Source organism: Carcharodon carcharias, chromosome 31, assembly GCF_017639515.1.
Source record: "Carcharodon carcharias isolate sCarCar2 chromosome 31, sCarCar2.pri, whole genome shotgun sequence".
NCBI lineage: Eukaryota > Metazoa > Chordata > Chondrichthyes > Lamniformes > Lamnidae > Carcharodon > Carcharodon carcharias.
Window position 1 is genome coordinate 23935908 of NC_054497.1, and position 13398 is coordinate 23949305.

The 13398-nt window shown below is 36.9% G+C and overlaps 1 protein-coding gene across 2 annotated transcripts in view; it reads left to right on the plus strand.

Annotated features, from left to right (window-relative positions):
• LOC121271794 (myosin-9-like) overlaps positions 1-13398 on the plus strand; it is a 188674-nt gene that overhangs the window by 65952 nt on the left and 109324 nt on the right. Inside the window, exons 5-10 of one of the 2 annotated variants that reach the window (XM_041178075.1) lie at positions 2530-2623; positions 2952-2972; positions 6475-6567; positions 7254-7317; positions 8558-8656; positions 11882-12025. In XM_041178075.1, the coding sequence (XP_041034009.1) occupies positions 2530-2623; positions 2952-2972; positions 6475-6567; positions 7254-7317; positions 8558-8656; positions 11882-12025 (515 nt within the window). The remainder of the gene's footprint in view (positions 1-2529; positions 2624-2951; positions 2973-6474; positions 6568-7253; positions 7318-8557; positions 8657-11881; positions 12026-13398) is intronic. The other variant, XM_041178076.1, reaches the window with a different exon arrangement.

Genomic DNA, 13398 nt, shown 5'->3' on the forward strand with positions numbered 1-13398 from the left:
TATAACTAAATTTCCTCATCCCTGGTACCATTCTGGTAAATTTCCATGCACTCTCCCCAAGGCCTTGTCATCATTTTAAGGTAACAGTGCAAGAATTAGACTAGCTGAGGCCCAACCAATGACTTATAAAGATTTGCTATAACTTCCTTGCTTTTGTACCCGATGCTTCTGCTTATAAAACTCATGAACCCATGAGTTTTGAAACTGCTTTATCAACTTGTGTTGCCATCTTCAAAGCTTTTCATATGTGAGCCCCAGCCTGTTTGTGCATCTCTTAAAATATTTTAACATTTAGTTTACAGTGCATCCTTTTTCCCCTCAAAATGCATCACAACTTGACTATATACTGAAATCCAAAACTTGAGAAATAAAGATTCTCTTAGTGCTCAGTCAAGAGAGTTTGTGTGGATTAGCATCATTGTGCGTGTTTAATATGGCTTGTAAGTTTACAACATAGGAGTTTGGAGTGAAGAGTTTTTATAAAATATAATTCACTGTTGCAGGAAATACATTTATGATTTACTGGGTTATCCTGTGATATAAAGTGGGGATGCAGCTGAGTAATGAGCACAACAGCTGAATTAAGATTTCAGAAATAAGTTATGCGCAGTTTACCAATTACATCTTGAAATGAAGGAGATTTGGAAGAAAAATATTTAGTGTATAATTAATTGGGGGAAAAAATGTTTTTTCCCCCATTTTTCTTCCCTTTTCTTGAAGATAGTGATATGCAGCAGCCCATTGATATAAAGGAACAGGAATAGAACATTTGACTCCTCGAACCATTCAGACCCACATCCTGGTTAACTCTAAACTATCAATCTCAGATTTAACATTAACAATTTAGCCAGCATCAAATGTTTTTTTTCCAGAAAGAATTCCAAACTGAAAGGCTTGGCTCTAGTTTTTTAGGCAATGTTCCCCAGTCCTAAATTCCCTAATCAGCAGAATTGTTCCTTTCTGCCTACCTACCAGTTGCCTAGAATATTTTGAACACTTTGATTAAGTCACCCCTTGATCTACTAAATTCCGGGCTTTCCATCCCTAATTTATGTAATGTCTTCCCTTAATTTACCCCTTGGAATCTAGGTGGCATTCTAATAAATCTGTATGGCACTCTGTCCAAGGTCAGTGTACCCTTCCTAAGCTATGATGCCCAGAAATGAACATTGTACTCTAGGTGTGGTCTAACCAGGGCTTTACATAGCAGAAACTTGACATCTACCCACTTTGGCCCACCGAACATGAAAGTCATATTCCATTAAACATTCTTTTTTTTTGCAATTTATTGATTTATGTACATGAATCCTAAGTCTCTTTTGGATCTCCACAGCTTTCTAACTTTTGACCATTTATAAAGAACTCATTTTTATGTACCTGTATTGAAATTCATTTGCCAGAATTTTGCCATTTACTTAATCTATTAACACTTGTAATTTTATGCATCTATCCACATTTTTACAATGCCACCTATCTTTGTCATCGGCAAACTTGGATATATGGCTCTCTGTCCCATTAACTAACTCTTTAATAAACACACTGAATAACTGAGGCCCCAGTGCAAATCCTGTGGGATGCCACTTGTCAGATTCTACCAATTAGAGTACCTGCCTGTTAGTTCTCCCCTATCTTTTGTGTCTCAGTAAGGTAAATGATATACCTTCAGTTACATGGGCTTTAACTTTAGCTAACAATACCTTATAAAGGACTTTACAGAATGCTTTTTAGAAGTACATAAAAATATCCATAGACATTCCCTTGGCCACTACTTTAGGCACTTTTTCAAAACTTATAGCTCATAAGGGATGACCTACTCTTTATAAGCTGATTTTTCTCATAGCTGAAAGGTTTCAAGGAGTTCAGTGCTGCAGCCTTAATTATAGATTCTAGCAATTTCCCAATAATATTAGACAAACTGGTCTTCCTACTTTCACCTTTCTTAAATAGTGACATGCAATTTTCCAATCCAAAGGAATGGTTCTCGAATCAAGCAAACTTGGAAGATTATAGTTAGGGCATCTGCATTGTTCTCAACTATTTTCTTTAAAACCCTGGGATGAGAACCTTCTGGTTCCGACAATTTGTCACTATTTAATGCCATTACTTTCTTCAATACTGTTATTTCCCTTGTGTTAATTTTGGTGAGCTTTCCTGATTCAGTATTAATTTCCTTTGGTTGTCCGACGTGCAATCCTCTTTCTCTGCTGTAAATACTGAAGCAAGATGATGATTAAACACGTCCACCATTTCCTCCTTTTTATTTATAATATAAACATTCAGTTTTAAGGGGCCCGTGTTTTTCTTTGTTCTCTTTTCCTAATTTTTTTTGTTGATTTTGATATCCTTTATAAGTTTCTTTTAGTATTCCATTTGGTTAGCCCCTCAAATGTATTGTAATTAAGGTGATAGTCTGAATTACAGTAAACTTAATTCTTTTAATTCTGTTCCAAACTTCGCTGTAGTGTTTTTTTTCACCAGCCTAGGTGAAGCACAATATAAGTGTTAAAATGTAAATGCATTTCTCTACAGCGGAGAGTCTGGTGCTGGTAAAACAGAAAACACCAAGAAAGTGATTCAGTACTTAGCTCATGTTGCTTCGTCACATAAATCTAGAAAGGAACAAGTAAGTGTATTTTATCTTGGTATGCTATTCAATACTATTCACAAAAGTCAGTCACTGATCATTATTTATAACAAAGCTTTTTTTATTTGTATGAAATTCACTTGAAACGTACAATACTAAACATTGCGATCCATCTGTACAGTGATTATAGATGCCCTGTTTCCTGTTAAAATTTATGCAACTTAAATTGTAATTTTGAATCTATTGTAGCATAACATTTCGTACTGCCTTTCAGGCTGTTAAATCCCTTTAACAAAGTAAATGCTTGAAGAATTCTTACAGATTTTGCATGCCATTGATAACACTTTTCCCCCTTCAACATTTGCAGCAGTCTACGGTGTTAGCATACGTGAGTGGGTTATTATAATTTGATTTGCAAATTCTGCACTTTTTATGCGTTATATACAGATCTGATAGCTGTTTGGGGAATGGTGAAGCTGCTTTAATTGGTTTCTTAAATTATGATTTCTGGATTAACAAAATCTCTTTTCCAGGATGTGTAACTGCTCTCTGAGCAAACTGTTGAAGTTGAAAAATGTGATAGTTTGTGCCTTTTAATGTGCACTTTCTGCTGAAGCAGTGGAACTAGGTAAAATGATGATAGATATTAGTGCCAATGTTCAATGCACGCTAAATTCTGTGGTGACTGCCCATCTAAAAATTGTGTGGGGTCTGAACTGGTATCTAGTTACTACAATGACCTTATTGCATCAGGAGCTGAAAATGACTCTAATGACATCATTTTGCTTAGTCCAATTTTAATTCCTGGCTCTAATTAATGGTGGCACCAGGATTGGCTCTGGAAGTCACTGCAGTAATAAATGCCTACATTAACAGAAGCTTGGTCATTTGACTGGCAAAATGTCCAGCTATTTTATGTGGTTTTGGGGAGCAAGGTACAGCTCAGATCTGTATATTGTTTGTGTTGCATGCTTTGGGTGTAAAGGTGGTGTAAATGTATCCTAATTCTTTTGTTAGAATTGCAGGTGATTGTTTTATAGCAGGACATTTAATAACTCAAATGGGATGTTCCCTATTCTGCGAGTATCTAACCCTTTCCAGTCCAGAAACTGACTGGGAGCTCTCTGGCGCCCAGTTTTCAAAACCACCATGATGCTATAGCCTTCCATACAGTTTGAAAATATGAAAGCCAGTATTACATTGTGGAAGTATGAGGAAACAAGAATGTCTGTCTAGAAATTAGGAATTTTCCCACCTAATGTAAATTCCACACTTCAACTTCATAACTTGAGTGGTTTTAACATTTACCTATTTGGTTAAATTGTAATTCCATGCCTGTAGATATGAAATTTAGATCAGTCAATTAATATATCTGTGGGTACCCAATGAAAAAATTTATTAGAAAGAAATCACCAGTATATTGCTTTATTAGCTTTTGGTGAAACTGCAGTAAAGTTGTCTACTAACCTTTAGAGGCACTTATAGTATCTTCTAGTCAGGGAAGGGTTATTTTTCTCATTTAGGTAGGAAGAAAAAATGTGGGTACCTCCAGTGTAAATCCTGCAAATCATTTCATATTAAGTGGATTGATAAACTAATTCAATCAAGCTTAAGTTCAAATTCATGTTGACCAGCTACCTTTCAATTGCCCATAATCAAAATTATGTTCAATTAGTTCTCAATCAATGTTCTATTTAAGCACCAGAAGTGCATAACTTAATGTATGACAACAGTATTTTAGTCTCTGCCAGATGCCTTATTGATTCCCCACAGCATTTTCATGATGGAAATTTGAATTTTTTATAATTCCTTAGCTGTCATAGCTCTTTGTTTTTAATCCCGCTCCTCCAAAAAAACCGAAAATTATGAATTTAGACGCTAGCTGGAATTTGAGTGCCCTTCTTCAGGCTAGGTTTTTTCATATCATGAACATCAGTCTTTGTATACATGTGCAATGACATGTCCAAGATACAACTTAGAGGCACTTCTAACCATATGCTGTATTAGCCATGTGTATATCTTTATGTAAAACTCAAATCTCATTCTTGCGTTGTAGAGCTGCAAAGTTCCACGGACCCTCAATTGATGTACTCAACTAAAATGAAGTAATTCTGTTGTGTGGAAGATGATTTTGTATCTGAAGCATGATATTTTTAATTGACAAAATATATGGAATTATTTGCTTCCAAATGTCCAAATTTATTCCACTTTAGAACAAGAATTGAATTGGATTTTTGGCTTACTCGGACAAGACTACTTTACAGCTCTACGAGACTGAACAGTTTCCATGTCTTGCTTCTCACCTGCCTAACTTAGCACTAATGCTAAAGAAAGCTACTGACCTATTCTAACAGCATTATAAATGGTGAAGTTGATCATTAGTCACAAAGTGTGTTCTTCAGTGCACATTTCAGAAATAGTGTTAAGAATGGCATGGCTCAAATTAAGGGGCTATGTTTGTTTCTTACTGTATGGTAACCCATGTTGAAACCCTAGGTCATCTTTGCAATCAGCCATTTACCCACTTCTCAGAGTATAATTAGTGCTTTATTCAAGGAAATTGAGTGAAGACAAGAATCTGAATCCCAATGCTTTCATGTTATGAAGAAACTACCAAGGTTTTCCTTGAATATTTCTTGGCATGGATCAGGGTAGCCTTTAATATCATTCAAACAAGTATCATTAGTGCCCCAATTGATGAAGCTTTTATATGTATCTCAATTTTCCCCATTTTAAATGGGAGTCTCAGAATTTCTGTGTATCTGATCTCACCACTCAAACTGTGGATATTCCTGTGTGCTGGATTATTGAGAACAAATATTCTGTGGAGTCAAGTTAAACTTGAATCAACATTTTGCCAGTTGCAAAGCTTTCAATTGGTGTTTACTTGTTTCAAGTGAGTACTTTCCTTGCTTGATGTGAGTGAATAATAAATAATAGTGTGCTTAGTGAATATGTGGTGTCTTTAAATGTGATATTGGAGTGGTGTGTTAGGTGCATTGTTTCTAGTGGTAACTTTTATAAAAAAAAATGTAAATGGCATTTGTGTATGCATGAATTACCAAAGGGGTGGTGGTGAGTGGTAGCCCTGCAGGTCTTTCAAGTAATTGGACAGAGCTTTGGACCTTGATGTTACAAATACCTTAATAAAATGGTGTAGATTTGTCATGAGGGACTAAACTTTGTGAATTCATTAAACAATGCAGAGTAACACTTCAGTTTTGGTGTGGAATGAGCCTTGGTACATGTCTGTCACTTGGTACAAGGCAGAACCTTGCTGCTCAACAATTCTGTTCATTTTTAAAATATATATTTCGTTCTGTCCCTTGTTTTTTAGGCCCCTGATCAAGAGCAGTAGTAACCTCCTTTTATCTTGGACATTGTGGTTGTGGTGCCACCTCCTGGAAAGGAGGATATCTATAAGAATGTTTCATGGGCCAGAAATTAAGGGGCTTAATTCGTGACCATCTAGTCTTTATTTTCTCTTGGTGTTACTCCCCCACCACGCCCCTTTCCCCAATAATGGCAACGCTACATTGGAAACCTTGTCTTGGAGAAATTATTGGCTTGTTATTTTCAAATTAAATGATGCTTGTAGAACCTACAGTTTAGTTGTTGTTTATGAGTAACAGAACTTAACTTTTTCCAGATGGCCTGTCTGGGAAATACTCTTATTTACCAGATAAATATGTTTGCGTTCCATTTCAGGGTGACTAAAAGCATACATTTGTACCCTCATGGCAGCCAGCTGTTACTTCTAAAGTCTTTCATTTTGCATCAAAGTCTTCTGCAGATCTGTAAACAATACTTCAAAGTCCTCAATTCTCTAACAAGTTCTGTTTGCAAAGCAGATACTCCACTAACTAATCTAAGTACTGCTGTGATTGCAGGGAGAGCTTGAGAGGCAACTGCTCCAAGCCAACCCTATCCTTGAAGCCTTCGGCAATGCAAAAACTGTGAAAAATGACAACTCTTCCAGATTTGTGAGTAAAAGTTATTACGATGCCTGTTAAAACTAGTGATCTGCAGTATGCCCATGGATTCTTTTTTATTCTTTCATGGGATGTGGGTGTCGCTGGCAAGGCCAGCATTTGTTGCCCATTCTTAATTGCTCCTGAACTGAGTGTGTCTGTCTTGCTAGGCCATTTTGGAGAGCAGATAAGAGTCACCCACATTGGTGTGGATCTGGAGTCACCAGACTGGGTAAATGGCAGATTTCCTTCCCTAAAGGACTCGTGAACCAGATGGGTTTTTACAATCATTGTCATGTTGGCATGGTCATCATTACTGAGAACTTTCAATTCCAAATTCAATTTCAAATCCCATGGTGGGATTTGAACCCATGCCTCCAGGGCATTATTAGCCTTTGGATTACTAGTCCAGTGGCATTATCATTAAGCCACCATTTTCCTTAAATTGAGCTTCTAAATGATTAATTTATATCACTGCCTAATTTTTGTGCCTTTCGGTTCCAAAGTACCCTTTGCTACAAGTGTGTTTAATGCAATATGTTAATGAAAACTGAGCCAAAGTGGGCACCTTTTGTCTCCTTTAAATCTTGAAGTTTGGAGCAACAAAAAATTTCTTGTCAATGTGTCTGTTTTCTCCTGAGGTTTGTACTTCCAAGTGTTTAACTTGTAATTCTGTTTAACTTAATTTTATTGTACAGGGTAAATTTATTCGAATCAACTTTGATGTGAATGGCTACATTGTTGGAGCCAATATTGAAACTTGTATCCTTTACTGCCATGAAAAGCCACAAAATCATTCTTTACTACACTGACATGCCTCAATAGGAGTGCTTAAAATGGAATGTGAACATGTTAATGCATTGTCCAAAATGGCTTTAACAGTTTTGATATTGTGAAATTTGAAATGCCTTTGCTCATCTAGGGTTTGGAATTTTATTCTCAATCCTTGATCAATAAAAGAAGCAATTGACTTTTTGAAATGTTGGAATGGAATCTGTTTCCTGTCCTCCTGCAGAGCTTTATGGGATATCCATTGATACCATTGGGTATATCAAAAGAAAAAAGGGGTGAGGTGGGGCTGGAAGCAGAAAAGCATTTGTTTTAGAATTAAATTGGTTATTATTTTGCCCCATAATAACTTATTGTTGGCTAACCTTTATCAACATGCTTAAAATCAAAAAGTTGGCCTGGAATTAGAAAAACTTCTAGATCTAGCATTTAGAGAGGCAGAAGGAAGAATTTGAGAGGAAGGCTAGCATTTACCAACTATGAGCAACAGTCATTTAGACGGTGGAAGATCTGGATTAATTAAATGGAAATGGAAACACAAGGGAAGAAAATTGATTAGAGATTACATCTAACTACCATGACAAAGGAGCAAATTGGTAGTCAATAAATGCATCAGGAAAAGAGTTAATAATTAGAGGAGATTTTAAGTATGTAAAATGGAATACAAGGGTGAGGTCAGTTTATGAAACAGGTCTGCAAATTTGATGAATGAAGCATATTTTTTGTTCTGGGCTTCATTATCATGTTGCATTGTTTTGTGGAACAGACTTGTCCCAATGCAGGAAAGACAAAGTGGTTTGAAGCCTTTAAAATGAAATTAAATTATTTCCTACTTCAAAACTTAAAGGGAAGTGTTAAAATTAGGAAAATAATTCAATCAGATCTTAGAATTGGGACCTAGATAACCATTACATATTGAATGACTAATTTCTTCAATAATGTCAATCTAAATTATATGTCCATTGATCTTGGAGAATAAGTTGCTTACCTAGTTTTAAAGCTTGATTTACATGCCGCTGCCCCCCACCAAATTTATGCATATTAAAGTAATTAACTCTTATGACAAATCTAAATTAAACTCCATCTTGCTACCAGTTTAAATTTTAGTTGATATTCATCTGCTCTGAGCAGTTGAAATTTTGGAATTGACATTGCTGTTCAGATCATTACTTACTCTTTTCGTAGTGAAGTCTCTTTAACCACCAACTTCCAGATCTGTTAGAAAAGTCTCGTGCCATACGTCAAGCCAAAGATGAACGTACCTTCCATATATTTTACTACCTACTTTCTGGCGCTGGAGAACACTTGAAGAGTAAGTCTGTACTAAATAATTTCACAGGACAGATACAGATGTGGGGGTGGGTGGGTGTATGGCCAGTCTTTGTTTATATCAGTTGGAAGCACTTACATCATGCCACCAAGATATTTCTTAAATAATTTCATGAATTTTGCCTTTACTATCTTACCCATAAATTGATTGCATGTCTTGATCATTTTTAGAATGACCAAAAGTTTCCTAATGTCAATCTTAAAGTTTACAATCTTTTACAATCAATTTCCTTCTGCAATGTTCTAGAAATGTGTTTTCTATACTGCTTCCTTATATACCTCAAGATCACCCCTTAGTTGTCATTTTCAAGGTGATCCCTTTGCAATCTCTTACCAGATCACTATATAATTTTGAGTGTAGAATTAAATGTTTACAGCACAGAAGGAGGCCAATTGACCCATCATGTCTGCGCTGACTCTCTGCAAGAGCAAATCAGCTAATCCAACTCCTTGCTTTTTCCCCATTTCCTTGCAAATCATCTTTGCAGATAAATGTCCAATTCCCTTTTGAAAGCCACGATTGAATCTGCCTCCACCACCCTCTCGGGCAGTGCAACACAGTTGCTTCTTTTGTCGTTCGCCTTAAATTGAGGTCCTCTGGTTCTCTCAACCCATGTATGTCCAGACCCACCTCAATTTTGAGCATCTCTATAAAACCTTTTAACTTTCTCTTCAATTTATTCATGTAACTGATGTCCCTCATTCCTGTAACCATTCCGTTCTACATCCTCTTTAATGCCTTTACACCCTTCCCAGAGTGTGGTGCCCAGAATTGTACAGACACTCTGGTTGACGTTGAACCAGTGTTTTATAAAGGTCCAACATTACTTCCTTGCTTTTGTACTCTATGCATCTATAAAGTCCAGGATGCTATATACCTTACTAACTGCTTTCTCAACCTATCCTGCTACCATCAATAATTTGTGCCTATATACCCAAAGGTCCCTCTATTCCTGCACTCCCTTCAGAATTGCACCCTTTATTTTATATCACCTCTCTCCATTCTTCCTACCAATTGTATCACTTCACTGCATGAAGTTTCATTTGCCATGTGTTCATTCATTTCACCACCCTGTCTGTTCCTCTTGAAGTCTATTTACTCTGGAAATGGAATTCTGAACTATTAGTTCCAAAGAGTAAGTTATCCAGTCATCTTTTGAAAAAAAAAATCCGTGGCTTTTACTTCCATTTACCCCTCCTTTTTTGGCAATCTGTTCCGCAATTCTACCGTGCATTTCTTTTAAGGTTGCCTAAATTTATTTTGACCTGGCAGACTAAACTTCAAACTATGCTCCTAAGTCCTCTGGCAGACTTTCCTGGATCCAAATTCTCCATGTCCAAGAAAGTTTAAAACCCTTTAAGTTTTCCTACCCACATCCCCCACTTCAGAAGACAAAATCTCAGGATGGACAATTTTTTTTCATAACTCAGTTCTAAGTTCAGGAATTTGATCTCTTCTAGGCTCCCACCAATTATTTTAAATTTTTCTTGGAATATGTAGACCATAGTTCGCAAATGCTTCCAGTTTTGTCATTCGCAAATTTTGATGAAATGCCCTGCAGACTTAAGTCTTGGTTGTTAATGTAGATCAAGAAAAGCAGTGGCCTAATACGGACCCTGGGGAACCCCACTGCATACCTGCCTCCAGCTTGATAAACAATCATTCAACACTACTGTTTCCTGTCACTCAACCAACTTCATATACATGCTGCCACTTCTCTTTTATTCCATGGGCTTCAACTTTGCTGACAAGCCTATTATGTGGCACTTTATCAAACACCTTTTTGGAAGTCCCTGTGCACCACATTAACAACATTTCCGTCATCAATTCTCTCTGATTCATCAAAAAATCAAACAAGTTAGTTAAACACAATTTGCCTTTAACAAATCTGTGCTGGCTTTCCTTAATTAGTCCACGTTTGTCCAAGTGAATGTTAATTTTGTCCTGGATTATCTTTCCTAAAAGAATTCCCATCACAGAGTTTAAAGTGATGGGCCTGTAGTTGCTGGGCTTATCCTTTCACCCTTTTTGAACAAGGTGTAACATTTACAACTCTCCAGCCCTTTGGCAGCACAACTGTATCTAAGGGGCATTGGAAGGTTACGGCCAGTGCCTCTGTAACCTCTTCACTGTTACTTCCCTCAGTATCTAAGAATGCAACTGATGTAGTCTTGGCGATTTATCAACTTTGAAGTACAGCCAATCTTTATAAATCCTTTTCTGAATCAATTCTTGGCCCAACCAGTATCTCAACTACTTCCTCTTTCACCATGACTTTGGCAACACCTTCCTAGGTAAAGACTGATGGAAAGTACTCGTTAGTATCTGAGCAATATCCTCTGCCTACCTTTTTATTCCATAATTATCCCCACTCTTTTCAGTTTTATATGCCTCTAGAAAACTTGGAATTCCTATAATGTTAGGTGCCAGTCTCCTCTTGTATCTCGTTGCTTCTCTTTCTCTTTTCACTTCCACTCTCAACGTTTTGTGTTCAGCCTGGTTCTCATTTGTATTATCAACCTGACATCTGTCATACTCTCCCCTTTTCTGCTTTATCTGACTCCCTAATTTCTTTCTTCTTACTTGTGCTTTGCAGTTTTGGCTATACAATTCAGTATTTCATCTGTTTTGTTAATTGCTCCTCTGTGGTGACTGGTTGCGTTGACGAAGAAATATATTTGGGCAGTTTCGAGGACTAAATGGGCAGCGGGGAACTATTCCTGCACTAGCCGATGGAAACCAAGATTAGTCCTCAAACCTGAGCCTGTTGTACCTCCACACACAGCTGTTTTGGGCCACCTGCAACACTGACAATGGCCATAGGGTACTTGCATCCATGGTAGAGATAGGGGGGGTGGGTCATACTTCTGCTTCTCTTTTAGAAAACACTATTAAATTTAATTCATCCTCTTAGATATTTTGTCTAAATCATTTAAAATTGTTGAGTTGCTTTCTTAGATTCTACTACCTCTTGCTTAGTTTAGTGTTTGCAAAGTTGACCAGTTTGCTTTGAGTCTCTAAGGATTCTCAACTTTAATTGTACAGTAGGTTGGTTTCACTAATATTATTACTCTGACTACGCCTCAAAGTACTTCATTGGCTGTAAAGCATTATCGCATTATCGAATGTCCTGAGCTCATGAAAGGATCTATATGTAAGTTTGTCCATTCTTTCTAATGCTAATATATGAAATGTCTTTGATTGCAGCTGACCTGTTATTAGAAGGTTACAATAACTACAGATTTCTTTCTAATGGTCACGTTACCATTCCTGGGCAACAAGACAAGGATTTGTTTCAGGAAACAATGGACGCATTCCGAATCATGGGAATTCCTGATGATGAACTAATCGGTATGCTTTGCTGAGTAATAACAAATGGCTAAATATTGCATGTATACACTTTTACTTGAGATTCATATTAATAACTTAAGAGGCCCCTGCAATCCATTTAAAGAACACAGCAACCTTCTCTCCAATTCTCCTAATTTACTGGCTTTTAGTAAGTAAGCCTTGAGGTTAATGCATACTCCTTATTTGAAATGAATTGTATTAGCTGATCTGTGGTTTGTATCTCTTTCACACAGCGATTTTTGTGATAAATAATCTAAAAATCTACTTTGTTTAAAAGGAAATGACTCCAGTTCTGATACAAAAGTGTTGCCTGTAGTTGCCATTATAGAATGTTGAAAAAAAAACCAACCACAGTTTTCATTATCAGATGAGCACTTCAAGCTCAAATTGCTAACTTTGCATTCCAATATATACTTAAATATTCCACTGATAAGATGGTGGGGGGGGCGAGGGTATCAAACTGAGCAACAAAGCAAGCAAATCTGTTACCTTGTTTGAAACGATTATGCCTGCCATTTTATAAAATATGTTTTAAGCATTAGTACAGCCTGGTGGGGAAAAAGAAATGTCATTACTGTATAGAAGTGCAATGATGGTTTTAAAACAAATTCTTGGGACGTGGGCATCATTGGCAATGTCAATTTTTTGTTATCTGTCCCTGGTTGCTGCAGCTGAGGGGCTTGTTACCCCACTTCAGAGGACAGATGACAGTTAAACTTTCAGTGGAAACATTCTTAGTAAACTTATGTTGAAGCAGCAGTTAATAATTTTAATAGTTGCTTCTTAGTAGCATTGTATTATTTTTGGCAGGGAAGATAATTGGACCATCTTGCAAACCTTTCCAAACCTCACTTTAGGTTCACTACTGTGATTCTGGAACTATAATAGCTCAGAATTCCTTTTCCAAGCATTAATTTATGCAGCCATCTTTTTTAAAAAAAAAAAAATTTTTTTTAATCTTTTGGTCCTCTATTCCATTTATCCCCCCTCTTTTTGGCAATCTGTTTCACAATTCTGTCATGCTTTTCTTTTTGTTTAAAGTTGCCTAAATGTATTTTGGCCAGGCATACTAAACTTCAAATTCTGCCCCCAAGACCTCAAAGTCTCATCTCTAACAGACTTTGCGGGATCCAAATTCTCCATGCCCAAGAAAGCTTAAAACCCTTTAAGTTTTCCACCCACATCCCCCATTTCAGAGGGTAAAATCCCAGGGTGGATGATCTTTCTCATAACTCAGTTTTAAGTTCAGGAATTTGGCTTTGTAGACTCCTCTCGATTTGCACCAATTATCTTACTACTTTCCTGGAATATGGACACCAAAACAAAGCCGTGTACCCAATGTGACCTCTCCAAGGGCTGCGTAGCTTCGACTT